Below are 18,305 nucleotides of genomic sequence, written 5' to 3'. Positions count from 1 at the left end.
TTTTATTACATACTTAGGAAAATATGCTTCGATTTTAATATTTTGGATGACATAGTAACTTAATTAAATAATATGTAGAGCAAATAGCAGCTTGCTTTTTACGCATCGTTTGGTAACAAACACAACTGCATACAATTTAGGGGTGTACGAGTATTTTTTTTCTTTAATTAATCTAAACAATTTAAAAAATATATATTAATTACACAAAATTTGAAATTTCTTTCTAGTGACCTGAATAATAAATATATTTCAAAGCTATAATTTAAGTTTTTCAACTGGCTTTTTCATAACTTTACCTGTGACTTAGGGTATAGTAGGGTATCTTCTCAATTAAACTTTTACTAGGGCTAACATTTTAACATTGCATCAATTCCCTTTATCTACGAAAACGTGGCAAAAAAATGTAATATCAAACACTATGCTTTATAAAAATTAGTGAAAATCCCTATTATAAAAGTAAAGTATCAAGTCAATACACCTCGTAACTCGATACACAATAAATCAGTAGGAAGTGCGCACACGTCGCGACTGTGCACAATTTCGTGCGCACAACCTTTATGAATATTAAGCGCGTTGTACCGTTTTACATCAACTTATTGGGATCGGCTGACTTATTGCCATCGACTATGGCTTCTCGGGAAGCAAGTGTATGGTAAAGGCCTTTCATTGGAATAGTATATTTATTTTATTTGTAATTTGGTCAAGTGTGGTGAACTTGCCAATATTATGAAAGCGTAAACAGGTACCATATGTAGAGAATAATTTTCATGACATGCTGCTGAATACATTTTTACAGTTATGAAGCACCTACGCTAGGTATATCTATCTGTAGAAGTTATCAAGAAGGATGTAAATAAGATTTTTCACGTTCAAAAAATCCTATTCAAATCTTAGTTACTAAAAATCACATAAGATTAGGTAAACTAAGTTAAGAGAACCAATGAAACACGAATGAGAAATATTTGTAAGATTTTAGAATATCTGTAAGGCAACTGCTATTCAATTGATAACTCTATTCAGACCGCATGCAGTTAATTTATGCAAAAATAGACATTCATAGTTTCTACAATAAATAAGATTTCTTAACCTGTCACACAAAAGCATTTAAATTAAAAACCGTAACAGACGTACAATTTCCAAATAGCTGAGGTTATACAATTTCTTTGTAAATAAATAGAGATGAAAAAGGTACCCTATTCTTAGAGCGTTTCACAAAATGAATTTATTTGTCATCAACGGTTGAATACTATAATTTTAGTGGTGATTGTAAGTTTAGGCATTTCGCCGTCACCCGGTGCTACCTTCCGCATACTGCACATAGCTGCGCCGGCGCAATGAGGCAAACATCGCGGTGACAACGGACAAAGATTAAGTTTTTTTTATAGAATGTAGAGGTACTTGCTCTCGCTGTTTGAAAGATTTGATCTTCTAAAGAACGCAACGGATTTTAATACAGTTTTGATCTGTAGATATAAAAATATATGGTTTTTATCTAATCATAGAGTTTAGTATAATTTATCGCTAGTTAGTCATATTTGGTTTTGTAACCTGCTAAGAATGACTCGTTTCATTAATTAATAGGCTTGCTATCATAATTTAGAGTGAAAGTTGACATTTTGTGACATTTATCATGTTCTTAATTTTTTGTGTAACTCATTAGTTATGCTATTATGGTAATGAATTGAATATTGTGGAATCTTGAACATGAAAAGGCAAGTTATTTAAGCATTATGATTAGGATCCTACAATTACTATTGAACAAATAAGTATTTAAAATGACCTCAATAATTTATTTTTACCTCAAGTATTTACACAAACACTTTTATTTTCTTTGTATTTCTTGAGACATAATTAAAGAAGTAATAGTACTTATAAGTAGCTTTCAAATAAAACATAATTTTTAAATAATGTTCCTACTTAATCGATATTTTGCATGCCATATTGACAAACAGATGAATTAAAAATCGAGAGAAAAAACATCCCACTTCAAAACTGCCACTTACTGCAAAATCATACGAATAAACTGCCACATCTGCACTTGCATAATCTTTGCCCCACCGTAAAACCAGCAGGCCTTCGCGCCGGGCGCGGACGGTCGTCGACTCGCTCCTACTCACATCCTTGTCCTAAATATACTCACTTATCGTATGCGTGATCTTATCGAGCGGTCACCATAATACTATTACTATAAAGGTATGCTAGGAAATAGATACCAGTTATGTTGTGGTTACTTGTAGAAGGATTTGGAGAAGGAAAATGCTGTGTGTTTATTTGCTTTTCTTACCTAGACGGCTGCAAAAAATTACTTTTATGTAATTCATAACTGTAGATGTTATTTAATCTAATCGCAATTCAATCAGTATTTGAAATATTTGGAATTAACTGTTATTATGAATTGATAAATACTGTGGGAAATTGGTAAATTTTCCAACATGAACAATGTTCGTTATTTCTGTTAATATGTTAATTATTGTCTATTTTGACACAGATAAATTCATAACTTAAAAATCTTTAATTAATATGTACAATTCCTCAAAAGATAACAAATTTCAATTAAAATTACATTAATTACACACATTTACGCAAAAACGAGTAACAAATACATCTAAAATGCAATTTACACACCAAAACAAATCACATTTAATTTTAGAACCAAAACACAATAAGAACATAACTCTTTTGACGCAAAAAGATTTCTAAGCCACGATAAACGGGTTGTGAATGAATAAAAAATATGAATCGAGTATTTTATGCATATCCGTAGTGAGATCAATTAGAGATTTTAGTTAAGCCTTGCGACCTAACCTTCGTTATCAACCGAGTGTAACACTGATACTATTGTGTATTAAATTATGGGAATATATCACTAACTTTGTCCTGTGAATTCGCCTGCATGTTCCAAAAAGGTTGAATAGTTCATCAATGTAATATAAACTTCTTAAACTAAGTTACACTTATAGCAATATGACATTATGTTCTTATTTCAAATTACATAATGGTAATCGTTTTAATTAGTCACGAGTTCAATTAAAATCGAATCTCTTTGGATGCATCTGTGGCAAATGATTTCAATTGTTTTTTTTCCTGTTACATAATAAGCAGCTACAACACGATAAATAGATATAAGATGATATTAACTGGCAACTTCACTCGTAATACAATAAAATAGGGCGTTAATACAAACAGACAAACATTTTTTACATTTATCTATTTAAAAGTTGGATGATATCAAACTGTTGTAATAACTGCATGTTAATTTGTATAACCGCCTATTATATTACAAGCATATCCGTTTATGGAATACTAGACGTTATCCCGCGGTTTCACCCGCATACCGTTGGAACTACTGCTCGTACCAGGATAAAATGTAGCCTATAGATATTACTCGAGAAGAGTGCGTAGATTTCCAACAGTGAAATCATTTTTCAAATCGATTCGGTAGTTTCCTTCAGGATACAAAAATATGAAAAAATCTTTTCACTCGTTTATACTATTAGTATAGATACCTATGGATGTATGGAAAATAAAGTATCTTAACATCCAAGGTTCGGTTAAAAGCTATCGATCAATTTGAACGTCATTCATCTCGGAATACACTTTCGCTGTCTGTGCGCAGGTGGAAGATGCATATGATAAAGTGGACGGAGTTTACTGCTTGAGTGAACTCGAGATGTCTTGGCTGGATGGATCTGAACATCCTCTTATAGTAGGTGGATAATGTATGGGGAATATGGTAAGTAAGTGCTAGATAATGTTGGTAAATAGGGGAGAGATATGAGAGCAAAATGTAAGTGGTTCCCCAAATGATTAATTGATATTAAGATATGTTATACATAGCTGAAAGGCATCATAAGTTTTTGGGTTATCAAACTATATAATTAATCAAATGATGCAGATTAAATTGAAACACAAAATTAAATCAACACCAAAATGTTAAAGGTAATTTTGACTTCTTCTCGAGACATGAATTTACCAAATAGATTTAGCAATAAGGTTACCGAAATACATGATCGTGTCCTAATACTATTAGAATATAAAAAAATAATAAAACACACAAGCGCTGGTTACCTAACATGTAAGCGAAGATGTGCACAATGCGTCAATTGTAACTTTTACAATAAACGAGTATTGATTAGCGAATATGTATTCATAACAAGACAGGGAATGATTAATTATCTCATTAATCTTTAGAGATTCTATTACAGAGTTGCGAGTATGTGCCTGCGTGGAAACAGACAGGAGCGCGGTAGATGGCACGAATTTCCTCGACACCATGGTGTCGTGAGTGATGATGAGGTACGAATGTTGACAGCGTCGCGGGGGTGCGCGCCACCCCGCGGGGGTGAGGCGAGCGCGCGCGGGGCCCGCGCGGGCGCCGGCGTCGCTTTTCACCGTCGCTGCGCCGCGTACGCCTACCCGATATAAAAGCCTCAACCGCCCATTCACCCGCTCGCAGTGTGTGCTTGAACGTTACAGTGTCCACTTGACTCGTGCAAGGACTTACAGTTAAATCATGAATTCACGGTGTTTAATAGTGCTAGCAGCCGCCCTCGGCGTGGGTACGTAACATTTGAAATATTTAGGGTGCGCCGCGACCTGACCGACGGATACCTGTGTCCAGTGACGACGAACTATCTCGATGTGTGGCTCGCCTGCTCGCCTGCTCTCATGTATCGATAAAAATGTAATTGGCGTAGCAAGGCGAAAGCAGTTGAAGTGTTATCGATACAGTTTCCACACTTAAGCGTTGCAACTGCGCGAGCGCAACAAGTGTTGAGAACAGATAGATTGCGGCCAGCGATGTGGTGTAACGACAATGACTCGGCCCAGTGACACACGGACTGATCCTATCACTACTGGATTTTTATCAGAATCGTGTTGTGGAGCTTTCAAAGAACCAGTGTGCACTATGCTGAAAACATTGTCGTACTAGTTCACGACATGGCACCAATGTATCAAGCAATATGACATTCTGACATCTTTACAGAACAATAGAGTCTGTAACACATTGATGTAATTAATCTCATAATGCTTCACAACTGTGTGAACTAGGTCTTATTGCACTGACAATCAACCCCATTCCTACTGGCACTATTTTTTCACGCATGTCAATGACCTCTTAACGTCATCGCACAGAAAGTTTGAGTGCTATAATGTGAAATAGAGCTAGGATTTGTTTTCGAGAACATGCAGCTCTCGACTGCAATGCACGAGAAAGCGGTTTCTCAAGTTTTCATAATAATTGTTTATTATGTCAAACGTTTGTCCATTTAAAGTTTATAGATATCAATTTTATGTCTTGCTGAAAGCTCTTAGATTGAAGAAGCTTTCTCTCGATATTTTTATGACCATTTATCAAACAATGGTCGTTTGATGGATCACTTATCGAATCAGAATATAAATTTATACAAATCATAAAAAGGTTACATCACAATTTCTATGCAAAGAAATTCAATGACCTTAGAGAAATGTTGCAATCCTTTTAGTCGTATATTCGAGGCATACAAAGAAGTTGCGCAATCCAAATTGACTGATTAGCATTTTTCGCAATGAACGCACCCACCGATGTCAAGTTATGACACAGATAATATATTTGTGTTACTTAAACCATTGGAATGGGACCAATAGTTCCCACGTGCTACTACATAATTATAAACGAAAGTTGCTACAGTTTACTAAAGTTTACATAACGAGGTGATTCGAGATCTTTATTTAAAAGTGGTTTGTTTATAGCAGGCCTTTATTTCTTTTGGACTTGATATAAGAAGAGGCAAATGTAGTGATCGTAGACCAAGATATCCCTAAACAAAGTATAACGACTACCTTCAAAATTATCAATCCACTTTCAATTTTCCTGGAAATTAAGATGAATGAAAACTTCATAAACATATTATGAACTCCTGATAGCCAATCTATCTTTTACTTAGAAACTGAAAAAAAAATCGTGTCTTTTCCTCGGTAACTCAGTAAAATGGAAACTTTCCTTCAGTAAACTTAATACCTAATCCTGATTAAAATATACCTTCAACATAAAACCGTTCAAGGGTAGCTTTCACATCCATAACTAGAGTGTCCACACGTCTCCAACAATTTATTAATAAAATATTCCGCCAATCACCTTCCCCCATCGTGTCCGAGCATCCTCGAGTTTATGGACTTCCTCATCCACTTCTATAGCACACACTTCCGTCGAATGGAGGAAGTCGAGTAATGACAATATCATTTCACATCGCCTTGAAGAATAATCATTGTCTCTCATATTTTTAACCTTTGTTCATTAAGTAAGACGAAAATATTTAAGTACGCGAAAGAATACTGTTATTAAATTTCAAATCTTGGATTTTTTTGCAGTCATATTAAACCTTCTTTAACTTAATACTATCGGACTTAATACTACGTTACATTAAGTTAACAAATAAAGTCGTCTCATCCTTCAAAGTTCAAACGCTTCAAATTCCTTTTAGTTCAAAATATTTGCTGTTGTCTCCTTGACTTTTCATTGCCTTTAACCTCTTACAAGTTAACATCCTTTCACATTCCTTGAGGATGCAGTCTTATCGAAATACTAGAAAATTTTCTGTGGTTTCGCCGGCGCCCCTTCAGAACTTCTGGCTATACTGGGATATAATATAGCTTATGTTACTCGGGAAGAGTGTAGCTTTCTAACAGTGAAATAATTTTACAAATTGGTTCAACAGTTTCGGAGCCTTTTGGGTACAAACCAACAAGCGATTAGAAAATTATTTCGTGTTCATGCAAAATGGATTGCTTGCTTGGGCGTGGTACAACTAGTCTTGGTACTTTGCTACAGGTTTAAAATTGATATCATTAATATAAAAGTCGTGTTCTTTGGCAGGATGTTCAGTTTTCACTCGGAGGTTAGTTATGAGCCGCTCGAGGAATTTACCATTGTTAGGATTTCTAACACGTACCCAGTTCTCACGGACAACGCGATCAATTGCGCAAGCGCCGATATTTTCTGCTACTTTTTCTCTAATAGAACAATCTTGAACGATGTGTGCTTGTTTTCTAATTGCTTACAAATTGTTTCAACAGTAAAAAGTAGCAAACTTAAACAATTGCGTGAGAATTATTATTATTTGTTACGATACAATTCATGGTTAAATTAATCCTAATAAACATTAGCAATGTTTAAATGGCCGAGTTACTTTAACATTAACTAAAAGTAACTTTAACGGGAGTTAGGCACGCTATCAAATATTCATAATGTTATTGTAGCAAGCGTGAAGGTATTTGATTATCGAGACTGGCAGTGCGTGCGCGAATTTCACGAGAGCAATGAAAACACGGAGAAAATGTATCAGTTGCTTGAGTGCGCAGACGACGGTGCGTTAGATACAACTACTAGATATTATACTGGATGTTAGTCTTTAAGGTATATATCTATGGGCCAATGCAGCCTGAAAATAAAGGTATTTTGATTTGATTATAGCTTTTGTTGGGAAGGACATTCAATTGTTTTCTTATCTTTAGGTCCAATCGATATTTTCCCTCTCGATTATTTCTCTCAGGTGTAGGTACCTAATTCGGGTTTTGAATGGGACTTGCTGGTTAACTTTTAAGTGAATCAAGTAAATATAAAATTGCTTATACGTAATTATGAGATCATCATCAGTAAACATGTTGACAACAAAATAATAATACCTCTGTTTTCAGCTCTCATTTAAAAATAGCTTTAATCGACATTGAATTTAAGTATACATACAGACTGCAAATTACGTGACAGAGCTAAAGAACATCTTAGAAATAATAAAGAATCGCCGACAGCGAAGCTTAGAAAATATAAAATGAACAGACAACAATAACAACTTTCCTTTGTAATCTTTTGTTTGTGTCACCTTGGATTCTTATTTCAAAAATATAATTTGAATAAATACTCATTCTAGAAAACTCTATTCATTAACATTGTGACTCCAGACGATATGCTTAGCTGGTTATTTTCTATACTAATATTATAAAGAGGAAAACTTTGTTTGTTTGGTTGTAATGGATAAACTCAAAAACTACTGGACCGATTTTAAATATTCTTTCACCATTAGAAAGCTATATTATCTGCAAGTAACATAGGCTATATTTTATCCCGGTACAGGCAGTAGTTACCACGGGACGCGGGTGAAACCGGTGAAACGGCTAGTCTTTAATAAAATAATTAATTTTAACGAAATGTTGTAGTTACGTGTATTATTATTGCAATTCTAAGTAACATAGCTATCATTATAAAATTGACGGTCAATTTGTTAATGCGTTGCGTGTTTTACAAAATATCGATCGTTACAAGTTAATTGGATAATGAGGTTACTCTCTCTGATACAATGCGATAATGAGGTGTAATTTAGTAATCTATTACGTTACAAGTAATATACTAATCGTTTGGTAAATTGCTTAATGCTTTGAGTAATTGTAAGCCATTGAACTGCATTGACAATCACATTTCTATCTTGATGCTTCATCGAGATATTTTGAAGGTATTTAATTTGCAAGACAATACTGGTTCAAACCTAATTGAAAGTCGATGCTGCCAGTTTCTGAATTTTGATCTTCGCTAGGCCAAACAAATGGTTGTCTATCCGTCACTGTTTTATAAATATCTTTTTATTAACATCAAAAGACATTTATTATTACATAAATTCTCTATGCAACATCTCGCTTGCTTACATAAGGTTACGAGCCGCACCTGTCGAGACAATTCTAAGGTTATATCACAAAATAAAGTCAAAGGTAATCAAGAGGTCGTCGGACAGGAAATACAAGAAATAATTAACGATGTTGCACCTAAACAATGCGCCGGAAACTGATGTTTTCTTAGCAAAATACCGACAATGATATCTCACGGCTGAATATTGAACAATACATAGCATCCTGTGTTCCCATCCTAAAATACAATGACTGGCGATTCTTATAAAAAAATCAAGCTTCCTACAATTGGCTGGACAGATCCAATGACAGAAATATGATGAGATTTTTTGTACAACAAAACTTTTAATTACTCATTGAGTTAACATAAAGAAACATTCCTTATAACGACCACAACCAAATCTATTAAACCTCTGTCATCATCATTTCTCCTAATTCCAATTTCAAACAAAAAAAAAACAAAAGACAGTCTACCTCTCATATACAAAACAAAATTCTAATTTGTATTTCGAATCTGTGTTTAACCCACAAATGCAGTTTGTATTCAATCATTAGAGTCTACAAACTCATCGATCGCCTACGTACAGTTTACTTGTACCAACGTATACGTAGTAAGACTCAAGCCGGTGATTGTCTGTCCTTCGAGGCACGATATAAATAACCTCTCGTTAGCCCTACGCATTGTGCTGTTGTTTTTCTTTTTTTTTAACATCACTGCATCAGTGTGCCTTGTTTGTGACCATTTTTGGTGCAGCCTCGAATTTGAAAGGGTTAATTAAAAATGCAGGAACTCGATACATCCTGATGTTCGATATTGAAATATTTTACGATATTATGCGCTTAATTTCAACCAATAAAATTGGGTATAAATAATGTACCACCCATTATAAATACAGGTATTAACCATATCTTTATTAATAGGTACTCATCTTTCGTACATTAAATTTATAAATTTACTATCTAATTAGTGCCATTCATAGTTTTACAAATGCTTAAAATGTAGTTTTAATAACTCTACCCTTTGGATGCGCAAGAGTTCGAAATAGAATCATTGGTTACGTAAGAATTACGCGACGATACATGCCCACTACCAGCCTCTTAGGTGCGATGTGAATTTGTATTGCTCATTAATATCTTATAGGCTGTTCGGATGAACTTAAGGCATTGTAATGTGACCATTAAAATCGAAATTTCTTAATCAGTAGCAATAATGAAAACGGTAGGAAATAATGTACCTATACTAATATAATAAATAGGAAACTTTTTTGGTTTGTGCTCCGAAACTATTGAACCGTATAATGTAAAGCTAGACTATTCCCAAGTAACATAAGCATATATTTTGTCCGGGTACGCGAAGACAAAAGTGCAACTGCAGGTAAACAGCTATCTACAAATATATCCTGATAGTTAAATTAATCTAAGCTGTTTAACTAATTAAAATTAACGAACTTCTCGATTCTCAACTCGACTAAGCCTACCTTGTACGACTCGTATAAATGCTCCCATTAAAGCCATTATGGCCAAGCTTACGAACTTTCACCGGCCGACAATGGTAGTTATCTAATGGCGTCTTACATCAGATTACACTTATGTGCCAGTATTCATTTCTTTTTAAAACATTAATGCGAGATCTGATTTGAAAATAGAATGTGCTGTCAAAAATGTTGATGATCTGTTTTTTTTTAGTCTATGACTGTTTTGTTTTACTGGCTTTTTTAATTGCCATAAAAGGAGGTGCAATATAATTTGTAAAGTCTGTAGATATATTTTACGTGGGATGCAATAAATGATTTTCAATATGTTATATATTACGAAAATTGACATATATAAAAGCGCATGCAAATAAACACAAGCTAATTCAATATGATACATTCATTGACCCACATGATAAAAGGTCAGGCGTGAGTGAGATTACTCAACTTGAGAGTCGCAAGCGCATCGGCGCGTCTTAACGAAATCGAAAGTCCCGCCCACCGTTCGTCGGTGGGTCAATTTTTGTGGCTTTCACTGTATTACTTAATGTATTACATGACCTTTGTAATACTGTAGCGTGTTTATGTAATATACACATGGGATATTATACAATAAGCGCAATTTACGGGTATTAATTTCTCTCACTAGTTGTTTATTGTAATATGACTACAAATGGACATTGTTTGTCATTTGAAGCGTGGTTAAAGAATAATAAAAATATAATTATCTACGAGAAAGTATAATTACTTGCCTCGAGTATATGTCCATGTGTGTGTAATTACTTTTTTAATTACACATTTTTTTAACGTCACAATAAGGTGCATAGTGATCACTTTTCGTGTCTCAAATCATCTTTAAAAAAATATGAACTTGGAATTATTAAATTCTGAGTTTTTCAAAAGTAGAATCATCTAGAAATGCCCCTATAAGAACAAGAAAAAAAAATCACGCAACAGTATAGTAGCAACAAATGTTACATAATACGTTATGACAAGGCAGCATCGGCAGATCAATAATTATGTCATGCGCATGCGCACTAGGGCTCGGGTGTCCCGGGCATTGCGCAACACACCCGGTTCACTGCACAAGTGACCCGGTTACAACTGACACTAATACGCCAATTCATATACGTACTCTTTGCAAACAATTGACTCGAGATGTCTTGTCAGCCAGTGTGTGAATGCCGTTTGAGTTTGAATTTAGAATTTTGGTTGCAAAAAGTATAAAGTCATTGAGGTGTTAGTGTTTAGATTTGCTTAAATTACATCTGCACTTAAAAGGGGTTTATGCTTATGAGCTTACGAAAACTCAATTCCTAACCAGTAATACGTCGCATCTATGTACTTAATATAATCTCGTGATCTCGTGTGAAATCCACTTAGTTCCAACACAATAAGTATAGTAATGTTTGACATGTGTAATCAGCACCTCATTTCTGCCATTTTCGCTCGCCCCACAAACTTAATGAGCGATTAAAACCCCAGTCATCTGCCAATTAGCAGATGTAATTGGCGTAAAACAAGCATAACGCGACCCAAAGAGCGGTGATCCGAATTTTCAATTATATCGAAATCGCTCTACATTTGTACCACATTGCTTATTAGTATGGCGGCCGAAGTATGCTCGGCATGCGACTGTGGTTCACCTCGATATAGACGTTTGATTTTAATAAGAAAAGTTGTTTGCGAACACTTATGCAGATGAGTATAACCTACAGCTTTTTAGTATCCATTTAACTCAAGGTCAACGATTTTAAATCGATTTAAAACGGAACGTTGAACACATTCTAAGATAATTTTTAGAGAACACTGCATTTGGTAATCGAAATTAAATTGTCAATTTGGAAATCATTGGTGCTTGTCTGTTCTAGAGCAACTCGAGTAGTGTTACGAAAAAATCTGTTCAGTTTATTAAATCTATTGTGAACAAATATTTATCTAGAATCTGTGGAAGGCAATAAAAATCTGTGTTTTTTTTGGGCGTTTAATCGTTATATTCCATTGAATTTATTGTTCTATTAGATTTGAAACGCCATTTAATTTCAAACCAGTTTCGAAAGTTGCAAGCCATTTCTAAGTAAATCGCGTGTCAATTCACACCAGTTCCCTTAGAATTTATTGGGCTTATGCACTTGCAAATCGTTAATGCTCGAGAGAGAGTTATATCTCGCAATACTCACGGATGAGGGCTTTCTTCTCGCAAATGTCAACCGGTATGGCTGACACACATGTTGTGACACACTGTGACATAACTCCCGTACGGGGAAGCGCGTACGCAAACAAGGTGTTAAACGTAAATTACGTATAACCAATTTCAATACCTCTAAGGTATTACAACCGCAGTCTTACCAACAGAAACATCAGAGTCAAATATACATAATGTTCAATTAGCATCATAATTTCCGCGTACCAAAAACGCTAAACAGTGTTGCAACTGTTATAATAGCTGCATTTGCTAACAATGATTGCCCAAATTAAGATTACCTCATGAGGTATCAGCGAACAAAGACAATATGTGCTAAACAGTTGTACTGAGCTGCAGTCTGTTAGCGTGGTTGCCTCATTAGGGCCTGTTGCGTTCCTTGGAGAAAGAGCGGCCCTGCCCGAGACCAGTATGTTTCGACACCGCGCCATACTTGTGTAGCAAACCCCTTGACGGTTCATTTTGTAATTTCATTGAAATTCAAACATTGTGATGTGCCGTTACCTCACGGTTGCCAATATTGGCATTTTGTCAAACAGTTATACATATTAAGTTTTGGAATGGAGTCCAAGGCGTGTTGATTATGCAACGCTTTAAGTATGCGAGACTGGTTCGACAAACGATAACAGCCACAATTTGCGACCTTAGCTTGAAGTTCCTAATAATAGATGCTTGAAATTCTTGAATGTTAACGTTTTCTTGTCTTTACAGCGGTCGGCCAGGAGAGCTTCAAATGCCCGGATGACTTCGGCTTCTACCCCCACCACATCTCTTGCGACAAGTACTGGAAGTGTGACAATGGAGTCGCTGAACTCAAGACTTGCGGCAACGGTCTCGCCTTCGACGCCACCGACTCCAAATACCTGACTGAGAACTGCGACTACCTCCACAACGTCGAGTGCGGCGAGAGGACACAGCTCGGTAAGAAACCAAAAATATTACCTTTGCACTACCTCGAAAGTAGGTGTTAGAAATTTCGCAGATATTCCAGCGTCCAAAAAGTAATAATAAAAATTCAATAGAGCAAAAAGTGTCATCCGATCTTACTAGTCACGTTTTTGTCCATCCGCCATTTAATCACTGTCTCATAAAAATCGAAAGGAATGCTTAGCAACAATGTTTTTTGCTAGTAAATGGTCAAGGCCAAACATTTACATAACCACACGTGTCATAAGGATAATAACGATATTTGAATACCCATCTCAACCAGGATGTTGTAAAGGTCACTAGGCCAATTCGCACTAAACAGGCATACCTACATTATTTAGGTATACAATATTCTTCTCATCATCTGATGTTCAAATATCTGTTTTATGCAAATACATCTTTATAAATACCATCACTCTGCTTACCTTGAACTAGAGCCACTTCGTAAATTTAATTTTACTGCTGCCAAACCGAGAGTTGGATTTTTTGCCAAACTCTTTGATGGATTTTTTATGGAAATGAAGATTGAAAGCTTTTTGCTGTTCGATGATTGATAGCCAATTATACTCAAAATGGAGTGACATTTCGGAGAACCCTGGTTGGATGCAGGGTTTTTGCTGTTAGGCTATTATTTATGAGTCCTTGTAGAAGACATTAATTTATCTAAACAAAGAGGTGTGCTTTTCGAAACTCATTTTAGAATGTAGGTTTTTGTTTCCTTGTGCAGTGTCGTCATTTGTTTACTTTGTTCCACAGAGCCTCCGATCTCAACCCCTCACTGCCAGAGGCTGTACGGTATCTTCCCTGATGAGGCCAAATGCGACGTGTTCTGGAACTGTTGGAACGGTGAAGCTTCTCGCTACCAGTGCAGCCCCGGACTCGCCTACGACAGAGAATCCCGCGTGTGCATGTGGGCTGACCAGGTCCCCGAGTGCAAGAACGAGGGTACGTTAAACAAGAACATCTGTCCTAGTAACCTGATCTAAATAGCACCCTTATTGATTTGCGGTCCAACTGTCGATTCGTGGTTTACACAAATGACAGACAGAGACCGCAGGTCTTCAATCCTTGAAAATGTAATTCAAGCTCAATAGTTGTTTGCAATGCTTATTATGGATATAGATCTGTAATGGTCGTGCGTCGTGCAGTCTGATCGAAAGGTCAGGCTGTTTGTTTATTTGTACATCATGAAGATAATTGAATGCACTTAGTATTTTAGCACATGAAACCTTTGTGCACAAACTATTCAAGTGTTACTTACTCATCTTCATCACCGCTGTCGCTGTTGAATTTCGGTTTCGCCTTCTGCACTCTCGCTCACGTAACCTTTTTGGTGTTTCCCAGAAGTAGCGAACGGTTTCTCTTGCCCCGCTCCCGGTGAGGTGTCGAACGCCGGCTCCTTCAGCCGTCACGCCCACCCCGAAGACTGCCGCAAGTACTACATCTGTCTGGAGGGAGTCGCCCGCGAGTACGGATGCCCCATCGGCACCGTGTTCAAGATCGGTGATGCTGACGGCACAGGCAACTGCGAAGACCCCGAAGATGTTCCCGGATGGTGAGTTACCTCTCTATGACCTCGTGTACATATTGTATACACACCACATCTATAGGACATGCGCATTCGAACATCGAATGCAGTTGTAGTCCTTGTGAGTCACGATTCATGGAAGTCTTGATATAATAACTGCACGATCGAATGCGGATGTCCTATCCACACCGTTCAAGTAAAGCAAATGCGACAGGCAGCTTGAACGCACCATAGGATTCTTCTACTCACTGGTTGAATACTGGTTCTGTGGTGTTACCAGCGTCTTGTGGTACATTAACATCTAGTACCTAGCCTAATCATGCGACACCAAGAATGTATCCTAATTATCATGAAATTCTTATCAAAACAACTAATATTCAATGGGCACATTAATCTGGTATAAAGATATTCTTGGTGTCCCAACCCCTGAGACCCTGTAACCACTTCCACAAAACCAATGTCGTCCTTGTGACTAACAATTCTTCTTGCACATAAATAATGAAACATAATACGACACAGATCGGTTGCACTTCGTGTTGCCTTAGCTTTATTATACACGAATCGATCAGCATTGTACAGATGTCGTGGTAGGTAGACATAGGTGGATACGTAGTAAAGCTCGCCCACCTGAATAGTTGGCCGCAGCTATGCGGTCCGGAGCCTTGCACGCTTGCGACATTTAGGACACTTTGAAATTAACATGACTTAGAGCAAAATAGTGCGCTCACAGTCGTGTCATGCGCGGACGACCGTGGTCAATGCCGACCGGTACATAACGGAGTGTGTATGGTAATGACCGTTGTTTCATACAGACATATCGTATCGACCGTAACTGCTCAAGTATGACACAAAGGCTTCAATGTCTTTCGTAAAAAAGAGGAAATGTTCAAAAGAATGCCGGTCGGTGACTGGCGTAGATTGCAATTATGAAATATTTATGAGTTGTTTTTTTCAACTCTCAGCGCTCAGACAGATAGTTGTCATTTATGAAAGTAACTAGTTTACGCTTATAGATTTCAACAACGTGTTTTGTATCACGTGCAGTTAGTTGCGATCTTTGAACTGAATTGTTCCTTTATTGAGACAATGAGGGAACTTTCAAAATGTTTATCTCCGGTTCATGGTCTGTGTGCGTTGAACAATCGCTAGTAGATATAGACAGGGATGCGCCTGCGCCGTTCACGATGTGGCCACATTAGCCAATGGCCGTAGAATCCGTTGTTGTCAAAAGTTTTTGCCGAGCTCCGGTCCACATAATAGTGTGCCAAGAAAAACAAACGTTAGATAACTTTAGTTGGAAAAGCGAGCGGATATCATTCTTGTTACCGTTTCAAGGCGGTTCACTCTTTAACGCCGTCTGTGTACAAGATTACATTACACAATTCTCGCAGCCAGTTGCAACTCGTGTAGTAAAAGTTGCTAGAAATTGAGATAGCCATTTATGTTTAAGTCACTCGTCGCTGATAGGCAATAAGACATAGAGTTAAGGCTAGCTAGTAGACGAGGCAGGCAGTAAGTTCGCGTACATTTTCAGCGAGGACTACTACGGGGATCTGGATCTGAAGACGATCCGCAAGAGCGAGCTGCTCGCCGGCCTCCAGCAAGACGGCCAGACCCGCAACACGCCCAAGCAGCTCAAACCCCGCCCCCAAAAGGAGAACTAAATACAATCCCCCACCCCCTAACCTTTTAATACTCACATAGTTAACTATAAACCAATACTCTTCGCGCACTACGAGCAACTCCTAATCTGACAGTTCTGGCTGAATACAGATCGTACATTTGCTTTGTTAAAAAGAAATCGTTGCTCATGGTGTGTGGAGATCGTGTTCCAGGTTCAAAAATATTCGATTGTTTAGTGAGTGAGCTACAGTTGATATGTATCACTTCTAGTTGCCAAATACTTCTCGTTGTAGCTTCTTCGAACAGTTTCATTGAGGCAAGTTAGGAAATTAGTAAAACCATACAGCGATAGATATATTTATTAATTTACAGTATACCTAGTATTTATAGAGTCCTTTCAACATTATTATATCGAAACCAGTTAACCGAGCCTGTATAAAGTTTGCACCAGAAACAACTCGAGCGTATAGAGTTGTTTTGCATTTATGATTAAAGTAGTTCTGTTTAAACCCATGAGAACATCGATATACTATTGTATCAGTTTGAATACCATGACCTTGTAAATATATTATTGTACTGAATTATTTCGCTGCGACTGAGTGTTGTTGTTTGATAGAAACTGTAATACTTAAGTTTTATTTTTAGTGATAAAATAAACAAAAATTTATAAAAATTAACACGTGTTGTATTAATTTCCTCTGTGTGTAGATGCACTGTAGCACCGTTTCCTAACATTCCACCACACTATTTTCTATTTCATGCATACACTATCTAATAATATTAATATTTTCTTGGTTCTTTTAGTAATTCTCTTCTGTCTAATCATTTTACATTAATGACTGTAACAGCCAACCGTCACCCTTGGGGAATCCAGGTACGTTAATTTCCTTTAACGTTGAAACAAGTCATATGTATGGTGTAACTTTCTGTAGGTAATATCTTTCTTTAAACTGTGAAGTAACATCTTATCCTGTATTTGAACATACAGCACGAGTCTTTCTGTAAGTTTGATCAAAGAAAAATTACTGAAATCAGCTATTTGTACAGTTCTCTGCTTATAACTTGAGTTTAGAATTGCAAACTATACAAAGACATTTAATATAAATATTCGTATTCTTATACAACAGCAACTCTTCATTTTGATTATGATGGACAAGATGTTAAAATTAACATGATACAAATAGCGAAAGAGAGCTGACTGTCTTCAGTAAAATATCAATCGATATCAGCAGTCACTGTTAATATAAATGCAGATTAAGATAAAAAAGAAAACATTATCTAAACACTCGTTAATAACAAAATAAAGGCAGTTGATTCATAACCTGATACCATTACAGCGAGGATTACTACGGTGACGTCGACCTCAAAGCGTTGAAGAAGTTGGGATTCTGAATGTCAAGGAGCGGCTCCAAGGACAGACTGAAGCTAAACCCGTTCCATTTGATATAGCAGCCTCTTCAGAGTCATATCTTAGAGTTAGGGTCTCAAGCACAGTGGCGTCATCGACTGTAAACCATCCAACATGATGATTGACACTCGATAAATTATTATCTGTACCTCCCTCTTCATAATAATTTGTATGATGACGATCGTCGTCTGTTTTAGTCTTTCTCAGTACTTCCAGTGCTTCATGAGAAGTTTTGTCTGTCTGAAGAGGCGCTCGATTTCTCTCTAAGGACCTCGAATGAATCGAGTCCACTATTTTGGTCTAATTTGTGTCTAAAACAATTGTTGCCAAATTTGGAAATTCTTCAAAAACCTTGACATGGTACCAACACAATGTGCTGGTGCTGTGTCGAAATATATGTTGTTCTTAGTCATAAAACTTATGTAAGTTAAGTTTAGCGAACTTATATTTTTAATATTTTTGTAAATAAATAATATTTTTTTTACATAG

At 36.6% G+C, this 18,305-nt stretch overlaps 1 protein-coding gene across 2 annotated transcripts; it reads left to right on the top strand.

The window, feature by feature from the left end:
- The first annotated feature begins 4,398 nt into the window (after positions 1-4,398).
- Positions 4,399-18,296, top strand: LOC110379165 (protein obstructor-E). 2 transcript variants are annotated; one of them, XM_021338694.3, is made up of 5 exons: positions 4,399-4,559; positions 13,042-13,251; positions 14,014-14,202; positions 14,602-14,812; positions 17,746-18,296. In XM_021338694.3, the coding sequence occupies exons 1-5, from the start codon at positions 4,514-4,516 to the stop codon at positions 17,798-17,800; spliced, it is 711 nt and encodes a 236-aa protein (XP_021194369.1). In that variant the 5' UTR covers positions 4,399-4,513; the 3' UTR covers positions 17,801-18,296. The 2 variants fall into 2 exon arrangements, with proteins under 2 accessions (XP_021194369.1, XP_021194368.1); XM_021338693.3 differs by lacking the exon at positions 17,746-18,296 and adding an exon at positions 16,320-17,085.
- Positions 18,297-18,305: the final 9 nt, after the last annotated feature.

Source organism: Helicoverpa armigera, chromosome 5, assembly GCF_030705265.1.
Source record: "Helicoverpa armigera isolate CAAS_96S chromosome 5, ASM3070526v1, whole genome shotgun sequence".
Taxonomy (NCBI): domain Eukaryota; kingdom Metazoa; phylum Arthropoda; class Insecta; order Lepidoptera; family Noctuidae; genus Helicoverpa; species Helicoverpa armigera.
This window is presented reverse-complemented; position numbering and strand designations above follow the sequence as displayed.